General features: G+C 47.3%; 1 protein-coding gene across 2 annotated transcripts in view; it reads right to left on the bottom strand.

The window, feature by feature from the left end:
- ARHGAP23 (Rho GTPase activating protein 23) overlaps positions 1 to 21724 on the bottom strand; it is a 168730-nt gene extending 147006 nt beyond the window's left edge. Inside the window, exon 1 of one of the 2 annotated variants that reach the window (XM_083408473.1) lies at positions 21701 to 21724. In XM_083408473.1, the coding sequence (XP_083264599.1) occupies positions 21701 to 21709 (9 nt within the window). In that variant the 5' untranslated portion in view covers positions 21710 to 21724. Of the gene's footprint in view, positions 1 to 21113; positions 21330 to 21700 lie in introns of those variants that run through there. The other variant, XM_083408471.1, reaches the window with a different exon arrangement.
- Positions 21725 to 23449: the final 1725 nt, after the last annotated feature.

Below are 23449 nucleotides of genomic sequence, written 5' to 3'. Positions count from 1 at the left end.
GCTCTCTGCCCCTACCTGGCTCACTCACTCTCTCTCACTGCAGTGCTGGCTGTGCGAATCCGATCCGAGCTGCCGGGTCGCCGCCCACTGTGGAGGGGAGGGTGCCAGGCGTGCGGTGCGGTGCGGAGAGAGAGCGAGGGACTATCTGGCGGAGGGGCAGTGCAGCGGTGGGGGGGGCAAATTACTTGCCTTGCCCTGGGTGCTGACAACCCACGCTACGCCAGTGAATGTAAGTTGGCAGTCCCCAGTTCAAGCTCAGGATGGGAAACCTGTAGCCTTCCAAAAGTTGCTGGACTACAATTCCCATCATCCCTGACTATTGGCCACGCTGGCAGCGGCTGATGGGAGTTGGATCCAACACCTGGAAAGCCACAAGTCTCTCATCAGCACCTTAAGCAAATCATTATCCAATCAGATGTAAAATGGGGATATAACTGGCCTGCCTTATAGAACTGAAATTATAGATATAAATGCTTCTTCAACATTGAAATATGCTTTAGAAATGCTTTTTTGTTCTTAAAATAGAAAAAGGGAGGCAGGGAGAATGGGAATAAGACTGTGCATTGTATTTTTAAAGGTTCTGGCGTGGTATCTACACACTCCAACATAAGAAGTAAGCAGCATTCACATTTGAAAGTGCACCTAATTTATGACTGTAGTTTCTAAAGAACGGATATCCAAGACAAGCCATTGAGTTTCCACAGAAAACCCACTGAGCAGAAAAGTGGACACGCCATAGAGATGAGGACACAGCTTTCACACATTCTCAATTACATAACTGTACAAAGGTAGACTCCTTTGTACAACAGGGGGTTGGACTCGATGGCCCTTGTGGTCTCTTCCAACTCTATGATTCTATGATTCTATCCTACACAAGAATCAAAAGGGCCCCCTCTCCAATGCTGTACATCTATGCAGCTTATTCATCATAAGACCATATCATAGGACTCTAGGTCAGCAGGGGGTAATCTGTATTTTTCCACAGTCCAAGAGAATGCAATGTTTTTACTTGGGTCAGCACAGGCATTAAAAATGCGAGTCCATGCAATGATCACAAGCGGTTCAAGAATACCACTGAACAACAAACCCCAAACCCTGAAAAACTTAATTAGCACAGAACCTTCACTATGACATTTGTTATTAGATTCTCTTGCTAAATAAGATCCTGCTTCACATCACTGCATCTCTTTTCACTTTTTGGCCTGTCATTCACATTAAAAGGTAGAGAGACCCTATTCAAGGGGAAAGAGGCAACAGTAACTTAGAAATCAAATCCAACCCTCTGCCCAATGAGATCTTAGGTACGCCAACATCTTCTCAAAAATAGGTGTGTGTTAGTGTCCTGATCTTCAACAAGAGTCTCAAAGAGTCTCAACATCTGGAGGGCCAAAAGTCCCGCACACCTGTTCTAACAGCCATGCACGACAGAAATTATTTTTCCATCTCCTGGAAAAACACCGCTCCACTCCATAAACTACCAAGCTTCTATAAAGCTGAGTTTGTGGCTTTCAAGGATGCTAAGCAAAATGAATTTATTTGCGTGTGCACAGATAAAAGGCAGAACAGAAATCCGTTTTATCTTCCCCTGTGCTTTCCCTTATCTCTTAGGAGATATAGTTGTGTACTACAAAAAGCTAAGTGATCAAAAAGTTTTGGATTACACTCTTGGTTGTATAAGGTTCCTGTTTAGTTGCAAGCCAGCATTTTTTAAATATATTTTTCGCTGGGGTAGATTTAGTAAGCACTCAATATGGATGCTGCTCTGGGAAATAAACATTTTATAAAACAGGGAACTATATTAGATCAGTCTTTTTAAATTAAACTTCAGTACATTCATCTCCAGCCTTTCTTCTGTGGAACTCAAGGCAGCGCACACTGGTCGTCTTGCACCAGAAAAACTGGCCATATCCATGTTTGCATAGCTTCAGGAAGCTTGCTGCATCACACACCACCTGGGCACCCCACTGATCTGTCAGGTCTTTTCTGTTCTTGGTCATTTAATGAAGACTTAAATCACTTAAGTAAAAATCAATCCATCCCAATGCATGTGTGAAGAAATGTTTCCTTTGATCGGCCAGGAAACTGCCTTCTAATGAGTCAGACCATTGGCCTAGTTCAATATTATTCACACTGGGCTTTTCCCATCCCTACCTGGAGATGCCAGAGTTTGAACCCGGAACCTTATGTATGCAAATTTGCACCCTGCCTCCAAGGTACATCCCTGCCTCAGCTACTGATAATCAGTTCTGCAGGACCCTTGAGCTCCAAGGCTGGATCTATACGGATTATAAAAACGCTTTTTAAAATGTTATTTATGTCTCAATGCGATTTTACATTAACGGTTTTACATTGCTCTACAGCGCCTTCTGGTGTCGTATGTTTGCAGCGCATTTATAACGCTTTAACTGACCAGTACAGATTAGTCCCAAGTGCTTTGAGATACTGAACTCTACTGAATTTTAAGCCGATAAATATTTTGGTTCTATGAAATGAGGGAACAAGAGTAGATGTAGATCAGTGGGAGAGTATGTACTTTGCATTCAGAAGATACCAAGTCCCACATTTGGGACATAATATTCAGGTGGCGGATTGGGAAAGGTTATAGAAGTCAGATTTGAAATTTACAGCATGTTGTACAGTTAAAGAAAATTATATGGAAATGATGTACCGGTGGTATTTGACTGCTACTAAGTGAGCAAAAATGTATAAGACAAGTTCAAATATCTGCTGGAAATGTAAAGAAAAAGAAGGTACCTTTTTCATATGTGGTGGACTTGTAATAAAAGCTTTCTGGGAGATGATATATAATGAAATGAAAAAAAATGATTAAAATAACTTTTGTTAAGAAACCAGAAGCCTTTTTATTAGGAATTACAGGTACCGATATACCAAAGGAGCAGAAAAGACTCTTCATGTATGGAACAACAACCGCTCAGATGTTATTGGCCCAGAGTTGGAAAGAAGACAAAGTCCCTACCAGAGAGGAGTGGCAAACCAAGCTGACTGACTATGCCAAGATGGCAAAACTGACTGGAAAACCCAGAAACCAAGAGGACAAAAACTTTATAAAAGAATGGGGGGAAATTATAAATTATTTAGGAGACCACTGTAAACAGATGGAAACAAGAGCAGGATTTTGACTCACTTGTAGTGTAAAAAATATTATGGACAATATGCTTTGATATAAAAATTGGAGTACGGATGAATATGCAGTTGTAGATGCTTAAAATGAGACCCCATGGAGGGGATGGGGGCAAGTCTCAAGATTCAGAGAATCTCTTTATATAGATTTGTTTTTTACAAATCTTGTTTGTGTTCATTTATATTTTCTGTTTGTAAAACCAATAAAAAATACCGTATTTTTTGCTCTACAAGACTCACCTTTTCCCTCCTAAAAAGTAAGGGGAAATGTGTGTGCATCTTCTGGGGTGAATGCAGCCTGCACAGCTATCCCAAAAGCCAGAACAGCAAGAGGGATTGCTGCTTTCGCTGCACAGCGATCCCTCTTGCTGTTCTGGCTTCTGGGATTCAGAATATTTTTTTCTTGTTTTCCTCCTCCAAAAACTAGGTGCGTCTTGTGGTCTGGTGCGTCTTATAAAGCGACTTATAGAGCAAAAAATATGGTATTTTGTAAAAAAAGAAGGTCCCAAGTCCAATCTCTGGTATCTCCAGGCTGGGTAAGGCTGCTCTCTAAAACCAAGAGGAGCTGCCGCCAAGCTGGGGTATGCCAGAACTGGGAAGACATTGGATCTCTGGATGTTGTTGGACTCCAACTCCCATCAGCCCCAGCCATTATGGCCAATAGTCAGGAGTGATGGGAACTGAAGTCCAACAACATCCAGAGGGCCACAGGTTCCCCATCCGTGGGTCCAGACCAGGGGTCTGCAACCTTTAAGACAAAAAGAGCCACTTGGACCCGTTTCCGAAGAAAAAAACAACTGGGAGCCGCAAAACCATTGCGACATTTAAAACAAATATCTCCGGAACCGCGATCTGACAGCGGGCGAGAAGGTGACGTCGGGACGGTGTGTGACTAACGCACGCACTGCCCCCATGCGACGTCACAGCCAGTACAGCGCCCGCCACAGTGGGGAGTGTTGGGCGCACAATGCGCATCCTCCTCGCTAGTATCCGCCCCGGAGCCGCGGCAAAGGTGTAAAAGAGCCACATGCGGCTCCGGAGCCGCGGGTCCAGACAATAACAAGGAAGATGATCTTGACTGAGTATAAACTTCCTATGGAATACCCATGGCAAGCATTGTGCTGGAGTGAATCAGGCAGGAAAGATCCAGATGCAGAACACTGGGTTCCTTGTAAATGTCCCAGGCAAAATTCATGGAGTGCTTCTCCATTTGCTCAAACAATTGAAACCACCTCAGGTTGCTGGGCTGTTAGAAGCAGCTCTCCCCGATACCTTGTAGAGGCACTGCCAGTCAGAGCACTTATATGCTTATTATAATGTTTATTAAAATATCAAAAGTGCTTTCCTTTTTTAACCACCCCTCATAAAACAACATTTTTAAAAAGTACACAACACTGCCAATAGAAAGTTTAAAAGTCAGAGAAACAGGCCAACAAAAAAGCCAGCTATTCGCTGCCTTGTGGTTTATAATCACTCCGTTCGAGTTTCACTCTTCTGCTGTGTTCAATGTTATCGTTTCGCTCGATATTGTTTTCCCGGCTTTTGCAAGCCGCCCCGGGAGCTTTGAAGGGCAGCAGAAGAATGTTCTGGAAGAAACAAACTCATAAATAAATAGAAACAGTGGATGCCTTATCTTCGCGGCTTTAAATGCTCTCTTTCTCTCCCAAGCTGTTTTAATAGTAGTCTGCTTTGGAGAACGGGGACATAACAAAAAGGAAGGTTATCAACTCCAAAAGAGTAAGCGGGATGACATTCGCTGCAAGCTCAGTGTGTACTCAGTGAGAAACAGGGAATGGAAATAAGACGGCGCTGGAAGGAATGTAATGGCCCATGAGTGCATCTCTGAGGTGGGAGAGACAAGCAGGAAGACTATTTCAGATCGACATATCAAAGGTGTATCTGTGATGCACAGGCTAAACATCTGGCATGCACTAGAGCTTCAGACAGTAGCTGAGGTCAATCACCAGGTAAAAAGAAGAGGAAGAGGAAGAAGCGGAAGAAGAAGAAGAAGAAGGATGATGATGATTTTGTACCCCACCCATCTGACTGGGTTGCCCCATCCACTCTGGGCGGCTTCTGGCATATACAAAAACATAATAAAGTACATTAAACGTTTAAGACTTCCCCATACAAGGGCTAGGTTGTGTGTCTGTTGTGCCTTCTCTCTCTCTCTCTCTCTCTCTCTTCTCTTTTCCATCCGTCCTCTTTGAATTTATTTTTCCTCAAAGAGTATTACTTCTTACTGAAATAACTAGCATCCTGAAGAGCAAGGTAGGAAGAGGGCAGGTAGACATTGTTGTTCTCGGTAACCGAGTGGAGAACATCTGTGGCCATCCAGATGTTGTGGGACTCCCAATCTCCATCAGCTAGCATGGCCAATGGTCAGGGGTGATTGGAGCTGGGAACCAGCAACATCTGGATGTCCACAGATGTTCTGCACTGCTGGCACAACTCCAGTCAACAGCTCTTTATTGCCTTCTGCATTTGCATTTATCTTGCCATATAACAAAGTCTTACATTGGTTGTCACAAGAGGTGGGGATACTAAGGGGCTCTCCATAAACCTGAATAAAACTACTCTAACCAACTGCTAATAAAATAAAATTAAAATAAACTGAAGAGCACGTTATCCTAAGCTGCTCCCACTTACAATCTTGGGGCTTTTGTTCCATGTGCCACAACCGCCACCCACATGGGGCCTGGAGGAAGCAAACACATTCCTTTTCCCAATTTTTAAAATATTTGCCTGGTTCCTCCTCACTCCATCCATGCCTGTCCTATCTTCTCTGCCCTTATTTCAGGCGGGGAAGAATTCAGAATGGAAATTTCTTCCTTCACGGGGGAAAACAGGGTAAAGGAGCTGCTGAGCAGCTTGAACCCTTTTTTCTCTCTTTCCTTTTCGCGTCATCGCATCAGAATGGCTCTGAAAGGGTTACTAAGGACCAGGGCTCAGATCAGTGGCAATCTTGGATAAACAAGGGAAAGCAGCTGACAAGAGCATGGGAGGCTAAGAGTGGTCTCTCTTACAGGAGACAGAAGGCAAGGGTGGATTAAGGCTTATGTATACCTTATGCTGACCCATATTTTGGAGGGCTTTCTTGACCTAACGAAAATTGCTGCTGCCTGATGATTAACTACTGAGCATCTATTTACAGCCAAACCACCACCAATACCACCAAGACAGGTTCAGGTCTAAAGACCTTTGGAAATCATGGCATTGTTGCATCAGCACAAACAGAAGCAGCCACTTATGCACTATTATTGCGTAAATGGCATGTTGCAAAACACACGTGCCAAAGAGATTTTAAAAAATAACCCGGTTTGGAGAGGTACCAGATGACGCTGACAAGCTCCCATGAAGAGGAACTGCTAGGTCCAAGCATCTGCAAGATGAAATACAGAGGGACAGCCAACATCGTGTCCTCCAGATGTCCCTGGGACTCTCAACTCCCCATCAGCTCCAGCCAGCATGCCCAATGGTGAGGGATGATCAGAGATGTAGTCTGACATAACCTAGAAATCACTGCATCTGCTACCCGTTGTAGAAATTGCAGAAATCACAGTCTCTGTCCCCGAAGGGCCAACCAATTCTGTGCATGTCTAGACAAGAGCGATGGTTAAACTGGAGCAATGGTCTGAACGCATAATACCAATCCTGGCCTGACTGCACTGACTACCACTTAGTTTCTGGGCCCAATTCAAAATGCTGGTTTTGACCTAAAAAGCCTTATGCATCTCAGGACCCTAATATCTCAAGAGTCACTTCTTTCCGTATGAACTAACCCAGACCCTGCAATCTTCATCTGAGGCCCCTCTCAGTGTGCCCGCTCCATGGAAGGTCCAGAAAATGACAACACAGGAACGGGGCCTTTTCAGTGGTAGCTCCCCACTTGTACAATGCTCTCCCAAGGAGGCTCACTTGGCATTATCACTACACATCTTTAGGCAGCAGGCAAAAAGGTTTCTCTTCTACCAGGCGTTTGGCTGATTAACGTTCTATGGCTTTTTAAATGCGCACGTGGGAGCGGGGTTACTGGTTTGTTCTTGTTTTATTATGTATTTTTCTGTTGTGAACCGCCCTGGGATCTTCGGATGAAGGGCAAAATGCACATTAAATAATGATAATAATTAATAACAATAACAGAAGTCTGCAGTATGGAGCTGTGCAATAAGCTTCAGCAGCAATCCGAGAGCGCCATTATAAACTGTAAAACGTGTCCTCTCAGGATGCCATCAGCATAGGTGAAGCAGGTTTAAAACCTACAAGGACACGATGGGGAGAAGGCCAGCCCCAAATCCCCCTCCCCTTGTGCTGTACACGTCTCTCAGGATTATTGCAGAAGACATTTTCTTATCGTACCTAGATAACTTCGTAAGCCTGCTGTCTCGCACAAAGTTGTCTCTGAAAAGAGTGCTGCTTGGGCCTTGAGGGCAGCAGAGCTCTTGCTTCTTAATTCAGGGCTCAGGCAGCAGCTTCTGAGTGTCAACAAGGGAAAGCCACTTTGCCTCATTTCTTTTTATTTATGACATTTAGACTCCACTTTTCTTCCACCACAGAACCCAGTGAGGCATCTATGCCTGTGGTTCTCAAACTTTTATTTCCCCCCTCACAGATCACTTGAACATTGATAAAGCAGTGTTCGAAACTCCCATTGTTCTAGGTGCATTTTGCGACAGGGAATTTCAGTACTGCGCCTAAGATTTCAGATGAAAACTGCAGAGTGGAAAGAAAGGAGGATCTTTTCCTGCCTCCCCACTTCCAGCTACTCTCTGAAGACTGCAGAAGAGACCCTCTTAAGAATATTAGGGACTGGGCAGGGGAAGGAGTAGACCATGTGAAAAATGAACATAGTATTTTAGCTGCAGTTCACTCATTTTCAGCTTTGTATTCTTGTTATAAAAAAGCACGCCTAGACACTCCACTGCAGCGCCCATAACCCAGGTTTAAGGTGTCATTTAGCTCCTAGCTTTCACATCTCAGTTTCTAACATATAAAGGTCTTGGCAGGCCCATCTAACAACATTTCCCCCCTCCTGTTGTACCCACTGGAATGTGCCACGCATTATGTTTCCTAATTGTAATTTTACAGACGAGCCATGCAATACCTGAATGAAGCTTGTGGACCACCAGCAGGCCGCTGACCACATGCTATAAACCTGTGGTATGTGCGAGTCCCTGGTGAGCACCCGTCCAGGCACTGACCAGACGGAGACGCAGGCCTTGCTTTTCTTCTGGCAAGGCAATTGTGGCCTCCTGCATTTCCAGGCCACACCCTGAGACACATTTGCTTATTATTCCATTATATTACTCCACGGCTGCTTCTGTAACATGATCACAGAGGGGAGGGCGGGATGCTAGATTTAGCTCCACCGTCATCTGCCCTCCACTTTTTAGGCATTAAAAATAGTTGATTTAAAACAAGCTAAGCCCAATTAAAACTGAGTTGTCTGGGAGCTCCGGGACCGGCTACCTGGCTCAACGCCATCTTGACCGGAAGTTCGCTAGATTTCGCTAAAGGAGGAGGAGTGGGGCTACATGAATAAGGGGTGGTCTCTGCCCACCCCAACTTACACAACTGAAAAGAGAAGCAGGGGGAGTTTTCCTCCTCACAGGCAATTTAACCTTGTACAGTGGTACCTCGGGTTACATACGCTGCAGGTTACAGACTCCGCTAACCCAGAAATATTACCTCGGGTTAAGAATTTTGCTTCAGGATGAGAACAGAAATTGTGCAGCGGCAGTACAGCAGCAGCAGGAGGCCCCATTAACTAAAGTGGTGCTTCAGGTACAGTGGTACCTCAGGTTAAGAACTTAATTCATTCCGGAGGTCCGTTCTTAACCTGAAACTGTTCTTAACTAGAGGCGTGCCCATTAGCTAAAGTGGTGCTTCAGGTACAGTGGTACCTCAGGTTAAGAACTTAATTCATTCCGGAGGTCCGTTCTTAACCTGAAACTGTTCTTAACTAGAGGCGTGCTTTCGCCAATGGGGCCTCTTGCTGCCGCTGCCACAGGATTTCCGTTCTCATCCTGGGGCAAAGTTCTCAACTCGAGGTAACTCTTCCAGGTTAGCAGAGCTTGTAACCTGAAGCGTTTGTAACCTCAGGCATTTGTAACTCGAGGTACCACTGTAGTGGTAAGCTAGGAGCAGAAACCGGGAAGACAGGAAGAGGATCAAGGAGTGCCAAGGTTTCACACCTGTTTGGGACTATGTTAAGCACCGTGATCCTGCTTGACCCCAGCCCACCTTCTGAGCTGTCAGTAATCAGCATGCAGGGGAGCGGGTGGCGCTGTGGCCTAAACCACTGAGCCTCTTGGGCTTGTCAATCGGCAGGTTAGCAGTTCTAATCCACGCAACGGGGTGAGCTCTCATTGCTCTGTCCCAGCTCCTGCCAACCTAGCAGTTCGAAAGCACGCCAGTGCAAGTAGATAATAGGTATCGCTCCAGCGGGAAGGTAAACAGTGTTTCCATGCGCTCTGGTTTATGTCACGGTGTCCCGTTGCGCCAGAAGCGGTTTAGTCATGCTGGCCACATGACCCGGAAAGCTGTCTGTGGACAAACGCCGGCTCCCTCGGCCTGAAGTGAGATGAGCGTTGCAACCCCATAGTCGCCTTTGACTGGACTTAACTGTCCAGAGGTCCTTTACCTTTTACCTGATCAGCATGCATGGGGAGAGGGGAGTCGATAGCCTCTCCACGGCTCACAGGTATAAGCAGAGCAGAATCAACTCAGTCAGCGCTCTATAACTCCTGGAAATGCCCTTGCAGACCCACAGTAGAGCCATACAGCAGCCCAGGAGACTGATGTTTTTCAGCTCTTCCTTTGTGGAAAACCATCTTGGAGACACATGTCAGGGATAGGCAGGGCCACCGGGGGGGGGGGGGCAATGGATGCACCTCTTACTTTTGTACCATTGGCTACATTCCAGCCATGCAGAAGCTTTAAAAACAGGTGTTCCAAGATGAGATGACTTCCTTAGTTTAAACCAATACAATACAGGTGGAATGGGGAACCTACATACTGCTGGGACTCTTACTTCCCATCAGTTCCAGTCAGCATGCTCAATGGCCAGGGTAGTCCCCTGGAGGGCCACAGATTTCCCCATCCCTCCAAAACAAATATAATCTAACAAGATGTCTAATGAAGCCCATAAGAGCTGTCCAACCAGCACTGCTTGGTGTAACTATCTAGAGAGTGAGGACTCATCCAGACTTAGAATAACAGAATCATAAAACTGTAGAGTTATAATGGACAAGAGCAGGCATAGGCAAACTCGGCCCTCCAGATGTTTTGAGACTACAATTCCCATCATCCCTGACCACTGTTCCTGTTAGCTAGGGGTGGTGGGAGTTGTAGTCCCAAAACATCTGGAGGGCCGAGTTTGCCTATGCCTGGACAAGAGTCATCTAGCCCACCCCCCTTGCAATGCAGGAATCTTCTACCCAACATGGGGCTCAAACCCACGACTCTGAGATTAAGAGTCTTATGCTCTGTCTACCAGCTCAGCTCTCCATTAAAGTTAAGAGAAAAACCTGCTCTTTAGCGCTGAATCAGCAAACGGCAACTGGGTTTTCCCTGGATCGATGTTTGTGCCAAATCTGCGTTAAAGAGCAGGTTTTCTCAGGGAAAGCGGCGGGGCAAATGGTAAATTGCTGAGACCCGTGCTTTCTAGGTATGGGAAAAGCAAAAGTGTGGGTAAGTCCTTCGTTTAATTTCTATACGTACTGCTTAATATTTAACATATTTCTAAGGAACATACAGAAAACTGAAGCAACAACAGACAACAAAATATTGCAAAAATACACAGTTGCATATAATAATGTCACATTAATACCAAGTTACTGACTTATATAAATCAGTATCAATTCATTTTCCTTCTGACACACCCTCCCTCTCCGCCTCTGGGTTATCACCCAGGATCCAAACAAACTCTCAGCTCACCCACAAAAGTCTCATAACCAAGAAGAGTTCCTGGAAACAGAGGACATTGCCCTCGTCTGGCACCCTAGACTTGCTTTTTATGGGCAGGCCCAAAGGTGAATGGCCCTTCCTCAGGCTGCCCATAGCTGTGTCCCATTCAGTTGCCTTTTTCCACACCTCGTTCCATGTGCAGCAGATCTGCTAAGTTTCCCATGAGGTCCAAAGGATGAGAAGAGCACCTTTCTTCACCCTCTGTCCCCCTCCTCCTCCTGCGCTATTCCAAAAAAAATATTATTATTATTATCTGCAGAGTCTCAGGGAAAAGCAGCTCCCAAGTCCACATCAGGACTGTCACAGAAGAGATTGCTCTGCTGAGCAGCCAGTGGAAGCCAGGCTCCTAGTGCTTCTATGAGAGTCAGTGTGGTGTAGTGGTTAGAATGTTTGACTGGGACCTAGGAGACGAGGGTTCGAATCCCAACGCAGCCACTGAAGCTCATCAAGGTGACCTTGGGTCAGTCAGTGTCTCTTAGCCTAAACCACCTCATGAGCTGCTATGAGGATAAAATAGGTAGGGGGAGATAAAATATACTGGGCTTCTCCGATCCAGACTCTGTGCTGCCTGCTCATTGGAAAGACCCACATGCCCTTACTCCCTTCTGCAGCCAAAGACCAACACCCTAGGTTCTCAGACCTAGGAAATACAAAAAACATCACCCAGGAGAATAGGTGTTCATTTCTACAATGTCCCCAATTCTGAAACCTTGAGGTTAAATAACAGCAGGAATAATATGTATAAGAGCAGAAGCAAACGAGCAAAGGCCATACGGTGGAAAAATCTGGAAAATGGATCCCTGACACTGGTTCGCTTTCCACCCCTGCCTAAAATCGCAGCAAACAGCCTTCAAAATAGGGCAAGTTGCAGCTAAGGATGCCAGGAAAAGGAGCACAGGGATTAAAGTATACATTGGGGTTGCAGGGGAGCTGCCCTACATGCAGCTGAGAGAAGAGAGTGGTCTCCAGCTAGGATGAAGACAATAAATATCCAATCCAGGGAGTTTGGGGTAGGAGGGAGGAAAAATGCAAGAATGCAGGAATTGTTTGCCTGAAAGCCAGAGGAGGAGGAGCAGCTGCAGACAGCAGCAGATCTTGCAGACCCCGCCCACAGCATCTCCAGGGACATCAAGATTAATCAGGCCTTCAATAATAAGGGAAGAACACAGGGGATTGAGTGAGAGCATATGCTTCTTGAGATGAAAGCAGAGCCCGGGCTCCGAGTCCAATCAAGCACAGGCTGCAAGCCGAATCATATCTACTCATGAGCAAATGCTATTGAATCCAGTACGTACTCAGGAGCAAGTTGTATTAACCCCAGGCTAAGTGAGGTTAGGATTGCAGCCATAGGCTGTGTTTACACTATACCTTTTGAGGCATATTCTTTCCCTCAAAGAATTCTTGGCTCTGTGCTTATTCCCTTACAGCAGGTTTTCTTTTCTTTCTTTTTTAAAATAATTTTTATTGAATGATTTTATGTTACAAAACACAATACAGCCATACTACCACTAAATATAATTAAGAAATAAAAATTACATACATCAATATTTAGTTTATTTGTTATTTACTGTCTTATTTTCTCCCAAACATTCCATACAAAAACACACCTATGTGCAGACACCCACACAAAATGATAATAATGAAAGTAAATATGTTTTCCCCTTTTATCTTCCAAAATCTTTTCTTCAACTTTGACTTCCTGTCAAGTCCCTTTGCATATATTTTATCTTACAGTCGAATGTACACAAAACAATAAACCTTTCTATATAAATTTTCCAATACTTTCTAAAAACATAATAAATCCTTAATTGTTGTCCACCTCCTTTTAGTTCCTTTATCACTCAAATGCTTGCACAGACTCAAAACTATTATTGTATTTTTGAACATATCTTCTATAACCATCCCATTGTTCCGCAAATTTTTGCTTTGAGTTTCCTCTGAGTTTACTAGTCAGTTGAGCCGTCTCCACCAATTCCTGTAATTTGATTTGCCAATCTGTTATTGTTGGAGTACAGCAGAGGTTTTCAACCTTTTTGAGTCCACGGCTCCCTTGACTAACTACATCCTTTCTGCGGCACCCCGTGGGGCTCAGGAGCCCAGTTATGTCACCCCTCGCCTGCAGAGCTGGCAGCCTCTCACCCCTTTTCGAACACCCTCCCTCAGCCTCCTCTCGTCTCCCCTCTCCTTGGGAGTCCTTTGGGCAGCTGCTGTTGCCACCGCTGGTCTCTGGGCTGACCTCCCTTCCCCAAAGAGTGGTGCCTCTTCCCACTGCCCCACAAGGGCCTGGGACTTGTCTATCTATTCCCAACAGCAAGCGCTGGCCAACTGGCTGGCTGGGCTCCCTTGCTTGCTTGCTCCAAGGCCGCCTCAGCTCCTGGCAACCAGCACCTCCTGACCAGCCCCAGAGGCACCATTCACCTGCGGACCTTGTAGCCAGAGCAGCTGCAACAAACAGCTGTGCAAGCCCTTTGGGAGGCAGAGACGTGAGAGGGAATCAGAGGAAGGGAAGAGGGACAGAGGCCAGCATTGCCTGCGGCACCCCTGACCATCATTCAAGGCGCCCCAGGGTGCCACGGCACACTGGTTGAAAACCACTGCCTGTTTACAGAGTTGAAATTCCCAACAACACCTTGACAAACTATAGTGCCCAGAGATCTTTGAGGGATAGAATGTGCCTCAGATGTACTTCGATGGAGCAGCGTGCGCACAGCCTAAGTCTCCAAATCCATATTGAACGCCTTAGGAGAATCTGAAAACAATAATAGTGTCCTTGAACACAAGCAAAACATATTTTGCTCAGACCTGTGTATCAGTTCTCAATAAATCAGGGATTAGGTGCCAAGGCAATAGAGAAATGGGAGCAGCGATGCCTCATTTCAGAGATTAAACCTAGCTTGATCAGGAGCTGTTCCTTTAATCAGGAGATGTAGCAACGTCCTCTTCTTTTTGTTCAGAATAATTTAAAACAGCGGTACTTGTTATATGAGAAGGTCAATGGGCACACCTGTGCAACTCTGGAGTTCCTTTCTGCAGCAAACCTCTTCCAAAATCACAATAAGCTCCTGGGCACAAGCGCACCCAAAGGGTCTTAACAAAAGAACTGACCATACTTATCCGTCCACCAGAAAAAGCCCAGAAGAGCAATACAAGAAAGGGGAAGGAATCACAACTCCAGTTCATTAGATCTCCCTTTGGAGAAGAAAGGAAATGGAGCACCTGTAAGCATGTGAGGAATGCGATATGAACTCACACTGATGTACAGTTCGGCCACCCACGTTCCCACAAACATTTTCCCTTCCAAACGTACTCCCTTGATAACGTTGGTTACATGAGAACTATCACCTTGAGTTAACTGTTTTAAGTAGAGCTGTGAATGTTCCACGACAGCTCCAACACCAGAGTTTATCAGGCACAATAAAAATCTGCATCCCCTAGATTTCAGCAGTTTTTGTTTTATTTGTTTTTAAGTGTCTAGTCCTCATGGTTAGAAAGGGTTGGAAGTAGCTGAGAAATGCCTCCAGAAGCATTCAGAAGTGTATGTGCGATTTCCAGTGGTTACAGAGGGAGTAGCTCTCTCCCCAGGATGAGCGGAAGCAGTGTAAAGTTTGTGAAATAAGGAAATATACGCAACTTTGTACACACACGGCACAGCATTACATTTTTTATTTCAAAATTTGCAGTTCCTTTTTGCTTCTGTATTTTACTGTTGATATGGTCTGTGGGTTGAAGTTCTCACTCTCTCTCTCTCTCTCTCTCTCTCTCTCTCTCTCTCTCACACACACACACACACACACACACACAAACTTACTTATATGGATCCTGAACACTTTGCGAGTCAAACGTTTTGGCTCCCACACGCCGCAAACCTGGAAGTGAGTGTTCTGGCTTGTGAACGTTCTTTGGAACCTGGATGTCCAACATGGCTTCCGCGGCTTCCGATTGGCTGCAGGAAGCTGCTGCAGCCAATCAGAAGCCGCACTTTGGCTTTGGAAGTCGAACTGACTTCCGGAATGGATTCCGTTCGACTTCCGAGGTCCCACTGTAATTGTCTGAGGATCCCTAGCCCTAAATTGTCTATGAAATATAAACAAGAAACAGAATAATCTTTTCAAGGGACAGGAAATGAGGCTAAGAAATATCCCCCACAACCCTCAAGATTAAGAGTCTCGTGCTCTACCGAATAACTTTCTCCAAAGAAACCTGGAAACTAATTTTTTAAGGGTGTTGGGAATTGTAGCTCTATGAAGGGTACACTCAAGTTCCCAGTATTCTTTGGAGTGGGGTTTTAGATGCCCAGATAAAAGAGTCCCAGAATCTTTTTACCACAACAAAAAACAAAAAAAAGTACAGACAGGGTTTGACGTAGTGGAACACACAGCAACACACATTCTGTATCCAGGGCAGCTGTCTACCAGCTCCATCTGGTATGCAGGCTGAGACCCTACCTGCCCGCAGATTGTCTCGCCAGAGTGGTGCATGCTCTAGTCATCTCCCGCTTGGACTACTGCAATGCACTCTACGTGGGGCTACCTTTGAAGGTGAACTACAACTAATCCAGAATGCGGTAGCTAGATTGGTGACTGGGGGCGGCCGCCAAGACCACATAACATAATGAAAGATCTACATTGGCTCCCAGTACGTTTCCGAGCACAATTCAAAGTGCTGGTGTTGACCTTTAAAGCCCTAAACAGCCTCAGCCCAGTATACCTGAAGGAGCATCTCCACCCCCATCATTCTGCCCGGACGCTGAGGTCCAGCGCCGAGGGCCTTCTGGCGGTTCCCTCACTGCGAGAAGCAAAGCTACAGGGAGAGGGCCTTCTCGGTAGTGGCGCCCGCCCTGTGGAATGCCCTCCCATCAGATGTCAAAGAGCTAAACATCCGATGTCAAAGACTTCTGGAGGCAGCCCTGTTCAGGGAAGTTTTTAATGTGTGACATTTTAATGTATTTTTAATCTTTGTTGGAAGCTGCCCAGAGTGGCTGGGGAATACATAATATATTATTATTATTATTATTATTATTATTATTATTATTATTATTATTATCTGCAAGGAAGCTTCGACAAGGAAGTGTGCATTTCGACATCAGATGCCGCCCTGGAGAATGAGCTCAGTGCCATTGGGCCCTGGCATCTGTTTCAGAAGCTGATACAGAGTCAGCCGCTCTCCAATATATAATTACATATTATCTCTCATATAATGCATTAGCAGCTGGGATACAGAACACGCCGCTCTCTGCCGAATTGGCAGCGGGAATGCATTTCCACTGAGCATGCGCAAAGTGCACTCCCCTCTGCGCACCAGGCAAACCACAAACATCCCCTCCTTACCGCTACAGGGTGTTTTTATTCGGTAAGCTTTTAAGGGCGGCGAGTTGGTGTAATTTTTAGAGCTGGTCTAATTATTCTTCCTAGGGTTTTATGAAATTTTAATGTTTGGACAAAAGGGTTTTCTTTCTATCACTGAACCGGGCATTGCACCATTACCAGAACATTAGCCACCTTGAACAGTTTCTTGGAAAAGGCAGGATATACATTTAATAAACAAACTAACTAAGCTTGGAAGGAGAGGAGGCAGGGAAGCAAAGTTCCCAGAGATCAGGAGAGAAACCATTAGACGTGATTTGTGGTAATAGCTGGGGTTATCTTGTGGCTACGAGAACAAGCTATGATCTGGGAGAGGGGCCAATTCCAGTCTCATCTCAAGCCTCGAAAACACTACATAGCTGGCCTTATGGGAGCCCCTATCCATCAGCCTCCGCTCCAACAGAACACCAGCCTCTCCTACAGGACTGTTGAAAGGGTCACTGTGGCAATACATGCAAAATGCTCAGAATAATGGAAAATGCCACGTCTTAGTACGACCCAGTGAGCCGCAAAGGAATTCAAAGAAAGGAATACATTCTCTGCCCAATAGTGTTCCTGGACCCAGAAGATGCCTGCCCTGCCTGCAGACCTCTTTTAGAGACACAGGACCCTCACTCAACCCCATATGAAGCTGCCCTATATAATACCCAGACCACATTCGCTTCTTTTCAAGTGTCCCTCGTTTGCACAAGATGCAGAAGGGACGTGGGTGGCGCTGTGGGTTAAACCACAGAGCCTAAGGCTTGCCGATCAGAAGGTCGGCGGTTCGAATCCCCGCGACGGGGTGAGCTCCCGTTGCTCGGTCCCTGCTCTTTCCAACCTAGCAGTTCGAAAGCATACCAGTGCAAGTAGATAAATAGGTACCGCTCCGGCGGGAAGGTAAATGGTGTTTCCGTGCGCTGCTCTGGTTCGCCAGAAGCGGCTTAGTCATGCTTGTCACATGACCCGGAAGCTGTAAGCCGGCTCCCTTGGCCAATAAAGCGAGATGAGTGCCGCAACCCCAGAGTTGGTCACGACTGAACCTAATGGTCAGGGGTCCCTTTACCTTAAGTTGGAGGGGGGGGGAAACCTAACCTCTGGGTGGAGGGACAGAGAGAAAGAAGGCAGGAGAGGCAAGGAGAACAAAAATGGGAATGGACTAAAACAGACTGGGTGGTGTATCAGCATTTGCAGGGAGCATCCAAGCCACCTGGTGGCATAACTTCATTAGAGTTTACAATTGTTTTTATCTGCTTTTTGGACTGGCAATGTTCTCCCCAGGAGGGGAGGTGCTCCGTTCCTGGAGCTAATGGGATACCAGGCCGATGGACTGAGAAAGAAGTACCCCTAACCCCACCCACTGCAAGCATCCCGCCTTTGACATATTATCTCTGAGTCAATGTAGCCCTCAACAGGGAAGGGAGACAGATCACCACAACTGATCTGCAACCATCTTATTCCTCTCCCAGGTGATGAGATGCAATATGGGTTTTGGGGGGCTGTCAGTCAAGCTGCCCTTAGCGAGCCACCATCACGCTTGCCTCCACCCCCAATCTTGAACCAGTCTCCATCACTATCTGAAAGGGAGAAGGGAGGCAAACAGCAACAGTGCCTCCTCCTCCCTCTATGTTTTCTTGAGTGGGATGATGGGTGGACGGCAACAGTGAGGAAGAGGGTCAAGAGTTCTGGTGATTGGCAGGGAGCCCACCACTGAGCAGTGTTAGAAATTAGCCAGGCGCCAGGTGCGTTTTGCAACTGGTGCAGGACCAATTGCAACCATGTGGAGATCTCTGGATGCCCAGATGGCAACTGGGGAGAGCAAAATGTCACTTAAGAGAAGGATCTGAAATAAACCCCACTGCAAAAAAAGGGCACTTAAGACATTCCATTGTGGTGACCGTAACCTAAGTTTTGCAATTAGGTTTTGTATCTGAATTTCCAGCACTGCCACCGAGGTGTGGGCCTGTTCAAGGATCCATCCTAGAGTGGAGAAGGGAGAATTAAAGAACCTCACTCAACAAATTTCAGCAAGTGAGTAATCTGCAATTTTAGGTGCTTCCAAACTGGTCGGCCTTTTTGCAGATGAATTCCACAGCATGTCATTGATGCAACAACAGTGCATTCGAGGTAGATTTATACTGGACAATCCACACATCGTTCCATTTTATTAGTAGTTCTGCAATGCTTCCCTGTGTTTGCTGTCTGAAGAGGCACTCTTGCACTACAGTGTGACAAAAGTCAGACACAAAAGAACCCTGGAACATTTGCGATGGGTATAGATTTCAGCAGGAAGTTACCGGACTAATTGGAAACGAATTCCCAACCTGAAACCTCTGCAGGCACCACTGAAAGTGAGATCACGAATAAATGCCCTGGGTACCATCATGAGCACAAGTCATCACGAATGCACAATTAAGAAGGATGTGCAGCAGGCCATTTGAAAGACTGAAATGGGAGCAAACAGCCACACTTTAGGGGCCCATTTCAAGTAAATGAATACCAAGGCTTAATCCTATGTAGCATATCCTAATAACAAACTCATTCTCCAAGTGGGGATCCTTAAGTGACCCAAAACAGGGCCATCCACACACAAATGGGAGGCATTAGCAAGTTCTCAGGGGGACCTCAAGGTTCACAGAAGACCAGAAACACATTTAGGGGCAACAGGGTGGGGAAAACAGGCCAGTGAGAAATTATCACACATAGCATTTTGAAGGGGCAGTGTGGAAACTGATAAAGAGAGTAGGAATTGTCCAGACTAGGAATTTTCCAGACTTGAAAGGGAAACCAAACAGACCAATTCTTTATGCACCAAAACCAAAGGTCCTAAATAGGTATAAACATGAAGGGTGGTGGTGGAGGCACAGAGAGCCAGAAAAAGATCGATACAGAGGTCAGCATTTGCACAGGGTGCCAACCGATCTATGGTAAATCCTGTGCTCCCAGGCAGCCAACTGTACTCCAGTACATATATTTTGTAAAAATTGGTCTTCTCCAACCTACTACCCTCCGGATGTTTTTGTACTACTAATCTCATCAGCTCCATCAGCAGGGATGATGGGGCTTGTAGTCAAAAACATATAAAGGGAATCAGATTGTATAATGCTGGTCTGGGGATTAAAAAATGTCATTCCATTACAATAAAAGGGAGGTCCATAGCTCAGTAACAGAGCATCCAGAAGGTCACAGGTTCACTCGCTGGCATTTTAACACCAGGCTGGGAAATATTCCGTCTAACTCTCTGGAGAGCCGCTTCCAGTCATACTGAGCTAGCTGGGCACTGACCTGCAGCTTTCCCAATTATACCTGTTAGTTCCACCTGTCAAAGCACCTGCTGGACTCCTAATATCCAGACCCTACACTGTAACCCTCAGGGTGATCGCCAGCCCCACATAAAGCACCTTACGTCCCAAATAATTCTGCCACTTGCCAAATTTCTGTGATTTTGCACACAAGCTCTGTGTACCCCAACCTTCTGCACCAGCCCCACACTCAACACCACAGGCTCTTGATCACCTGCCCACCGCCTCTACACAGACATGCACTACACCCCATATCGTGCAATTCACACACATGTCCCACCCCAAGGATCCTACCTCTTAACCCGCTGGCACTGCCTGACTCTCAGCACCCCACAGACCCACCCAGGGTTGCTGCGAAACCCCAAACCGTTCACACAGATCCATTGCCTCCTCCAACTCCTTGCTCCTTCCCTTGGCGACGGCGGCCCCCACGGACCTCTGCCTTTCACCTACTGCACAGACAACCCTGCCCCACACAGCCATACCCCTGAATAACCCCCCAAGCCCCACAGGATCCTCGTACTCTCCTGGCAAAGTGGATGCCAGCCCACACGAGGCGACGCCAGAATAAACGTGTGACAACCTCTCTTAGAAGGCGCCACGATATTTCTCTCTCTCTCTCTCCCCAAAACAAAAAAACAGCCAAAGATACTTTGCCCTTGGGAGCAGCCCAACCCCAGAAAATGAAAAATATTTTACCCACACAGACCCCGCCAGAAAATTAAATCTCCCCCTACACCCTCCTTTTGCCCTGTATCCCAACCAGACCCAGAGCTCGGGTTCTGCCAGCGTTGAGGGCACCGGCCTCTCTTCGCACCCACTTTTTATTTTTTATTTATTTTATTATTATTATTTTGCAACCCACGCCACACCGCCAGCCTCAGCCCGGCCCCACGGAATGCCCCATAACCCCGAGCCAAAGCTTCTCCCGGAGCCCCAAAAGCGGGCGCATCCTCCCCCCCCCCCCGCGCGCTCTATCCCTCGCACCTTAACCCGCGGCTCCCTCCCTGTTAGACTCCCTCCCTGTTTAAAACCCCACCGCCGCGCCAAGCGCCAGCCGCCCCCCCCCCGCCCTACAACCAGCATCACCCCCTTCCTCTCCGCCAGCCCCACGCGTTACTCCCAGAGTTGCAATGCTTCTCTCAAACCCTCACCTCCCCCACCCAGGAAAAGTCAGGCACCCCACCCCGAGGTCCTTTTTACAACTGACCCCCCCCCCACACACACACTCCAATTCCTACGCAAATACAGCCCCCCCCCCAGCATCGGAAAGATCCAAGCGAGCACCACGCCCTGCCGCCAGCTCCGATCCTCCGCCCCCCACCCCCGGCAGAGCCGCCTGCCGCCCGGCCCCGCTTACCTCTTCCATGCTGGACCCCTCACGGTCTCCAAAGGACGGCGCCGGGGCGACCCATGGGGGAGAGGAGGAGGAGGAGGAGGAGAAGCCCCGGGAAGCGGCGCCGGTAGCGGCGGGCGCAGCTGCAGAGCGCGCGGTCCTCCCCCTTGTGGCCGCCTGTCTTTCGGTCTGTCTGTCTCCACGCCGTGGCCCCTCCCTGCCCATTCCCCACTTGCAGCCATCCAAAGACGCAGCCGGGAGAGGGTCATGTGAGGAGGCTCCTGTCTCTTTTGCACGCTGGGGAATGGGGTTGGGGGGGGGGAGAGAGAGAGAGACCGGCTGAGGGAGGGGAAAGACAGGCAGCGCCCCCTCCCACCCCAGCTCCGCCGTCTGCTTGCCTGATGCAATTCTGCCTCTATCCCACCCCACCCCACCTTTTGCAAATCTACCGAGGGGAACGCCAGGTCTGTTGGATTGCTGCCCCTCCCTTAGCAACCCGTAAAGCTGCTACCCATTCATGAAGAACCTACAACGAGGGGGGGGGGGTTAGTACAAAAAAAATCAACACCCCCCATGCAATAAAGACTGATGCAATAAAGCCCCCTCCCCACCTCAGTCATCGCTGCCCCACATCTTTTGCAAAGCGGGAGAGAAAACGCATGGTCTTCCAAGACGCCGCCCAGCCCCTCCTGTAGTAGCAACCCGTGAAGCTGTTGTCTTCCCCCGTTCCATACAGACGCAAGCAAGCGGTGCTTCCAGAAAGCCCGCTCGCCAAATGCAACGACCGCACACACACACACACACCCCACCACTACCCCCCACATAGGCTCTCCTGAGACCTCGTCTTTGGCAACCCCAAACAAAGATTGCATTCAATCCACGCGCGCCCCCCAACCCGCAATCGAAAGATCAACACATGCCCCTTTTGCAAATCTTGGGGGGAACCAAATGCATGCTAAGAGGCCTCCTCTTGGCCACCCTTGAACATAGGAAACTGCCTTATACTGAGTCAGACCACTGGGTTTCTCAGTATTCTCTGCACGGACTGGCAGCAGCTCTTCAGGGCTTCAGGCAAGGGGTGTTTCTCTCCGGGCCCTGCTTGGGATGCTGCGGCTTAAACGTGCGTGCAAAGCAGGTGTTCTACCGCTGAGCTGTAGCCCTTTCTCAGTAATGTATCACACACGTCCAAATTGAGAAACAGGCGGGAGCTGCTTTCCCTGATGGAAGACGTATTTACAAATCGGGGTGGCACGGTTATGGTCTTCTATGCCGCTTTCTTGGTAGCTTGGAAATGGGGGAGTTAGAAAATCACCTCCATACGGTGTTCTTTCCCAATACAACGCCCTCGCTTTTGGTCGTCTCCATGCAAGTTTAGTGTCCTCAGCACCAGATTTAGGATGCTGCCACACAGTTCGCCCTCATAGGGCACCAAGCCAAGGGGGCACAAAATTGAAAGGATCCATAACTGAAGAAGAGTCATTTGGGGGGTGCCCAATTCTAGCTTTGCACAGGGCACCATATTATGAAATGACCAGAGTCTGTGTGGTCACCACCTAATTCCCCCTTCCCCAGACAAGTTGTACCCCATCTTTCCAGGACCTCAAGGTAGTGTACATTATTATTATTATTATTATTATTACCACCCTCATTTTATTTATACCCTGCCCATCTGGCTGGGTTTTCCCAGCCACTCTGGGTAGCTCCCAACAGAATATTAAAAACACGATAAAACGTCGAACATTAAAAACGTCCCTAAACAGGGCTGCCTTCAGATGTCTTCTAAAAGTCAGATAGTTGTTTATTTCCTTGACATCCACTAGCGAGAAGGCCCTCTGCCTGGTTGCCTGTAACTTCGCTTCTCGCAGTGAGGGAACCGCCAGAAGACCCTCAGAGGGGAACCTTGGTGCCCAGGCTGGACGATGGAGGTGGAGACGATCCTTCAGGTGGTTCCTCCCCACCCCTTTATCCTCACAACAATCCTGTGAGGTAGGAATCAGCCAAGGCCACCCTGTAAGCTTAAGAGCGCAGCTGGACTTTGAACCCAGGTCTTTGTGGGCCCAGCCCAATACTCCAGCAGTGAGACTACTCTCAGTGAGAGACTGTGCTTCCCATTTTTTGCAGATCTGTCTGAGGGTAAGACAAGGCAACTGCTCTTTCAGGATAGATAATAAACACTTCTTCCTTTGTTTTTCCTCAAGCCAGATTCAGATGAAAGGTATGTAAGGTTCAGGATTTGCTGACATGTCCATTCAGCTCTATGATGGTGGCGGTGGTGAGCTGGTATTATTTGGGCAAGGTTGCCTCCAACCAAGTTTGATTAATTCTAAATGCAATATTTAAAGCCGTTTTGTTTATTTGCA

Source organism: Podarcis tiliguerta (assembly GCF_965153285.1).
Source record: "Podarcis tiliguerta genome assembly, chromosome: 13".
In the NCBI taxonomy this organism is placed as follows: Eukaryota; Metazoa; Chordata; class Lepidosauria; order Squamata; family Lacertidae; genus Podarcis; species Podarcis tiliguerta.
This window is presented reverse-complemented; position numbering and strand designations above follow the sequence as displayed.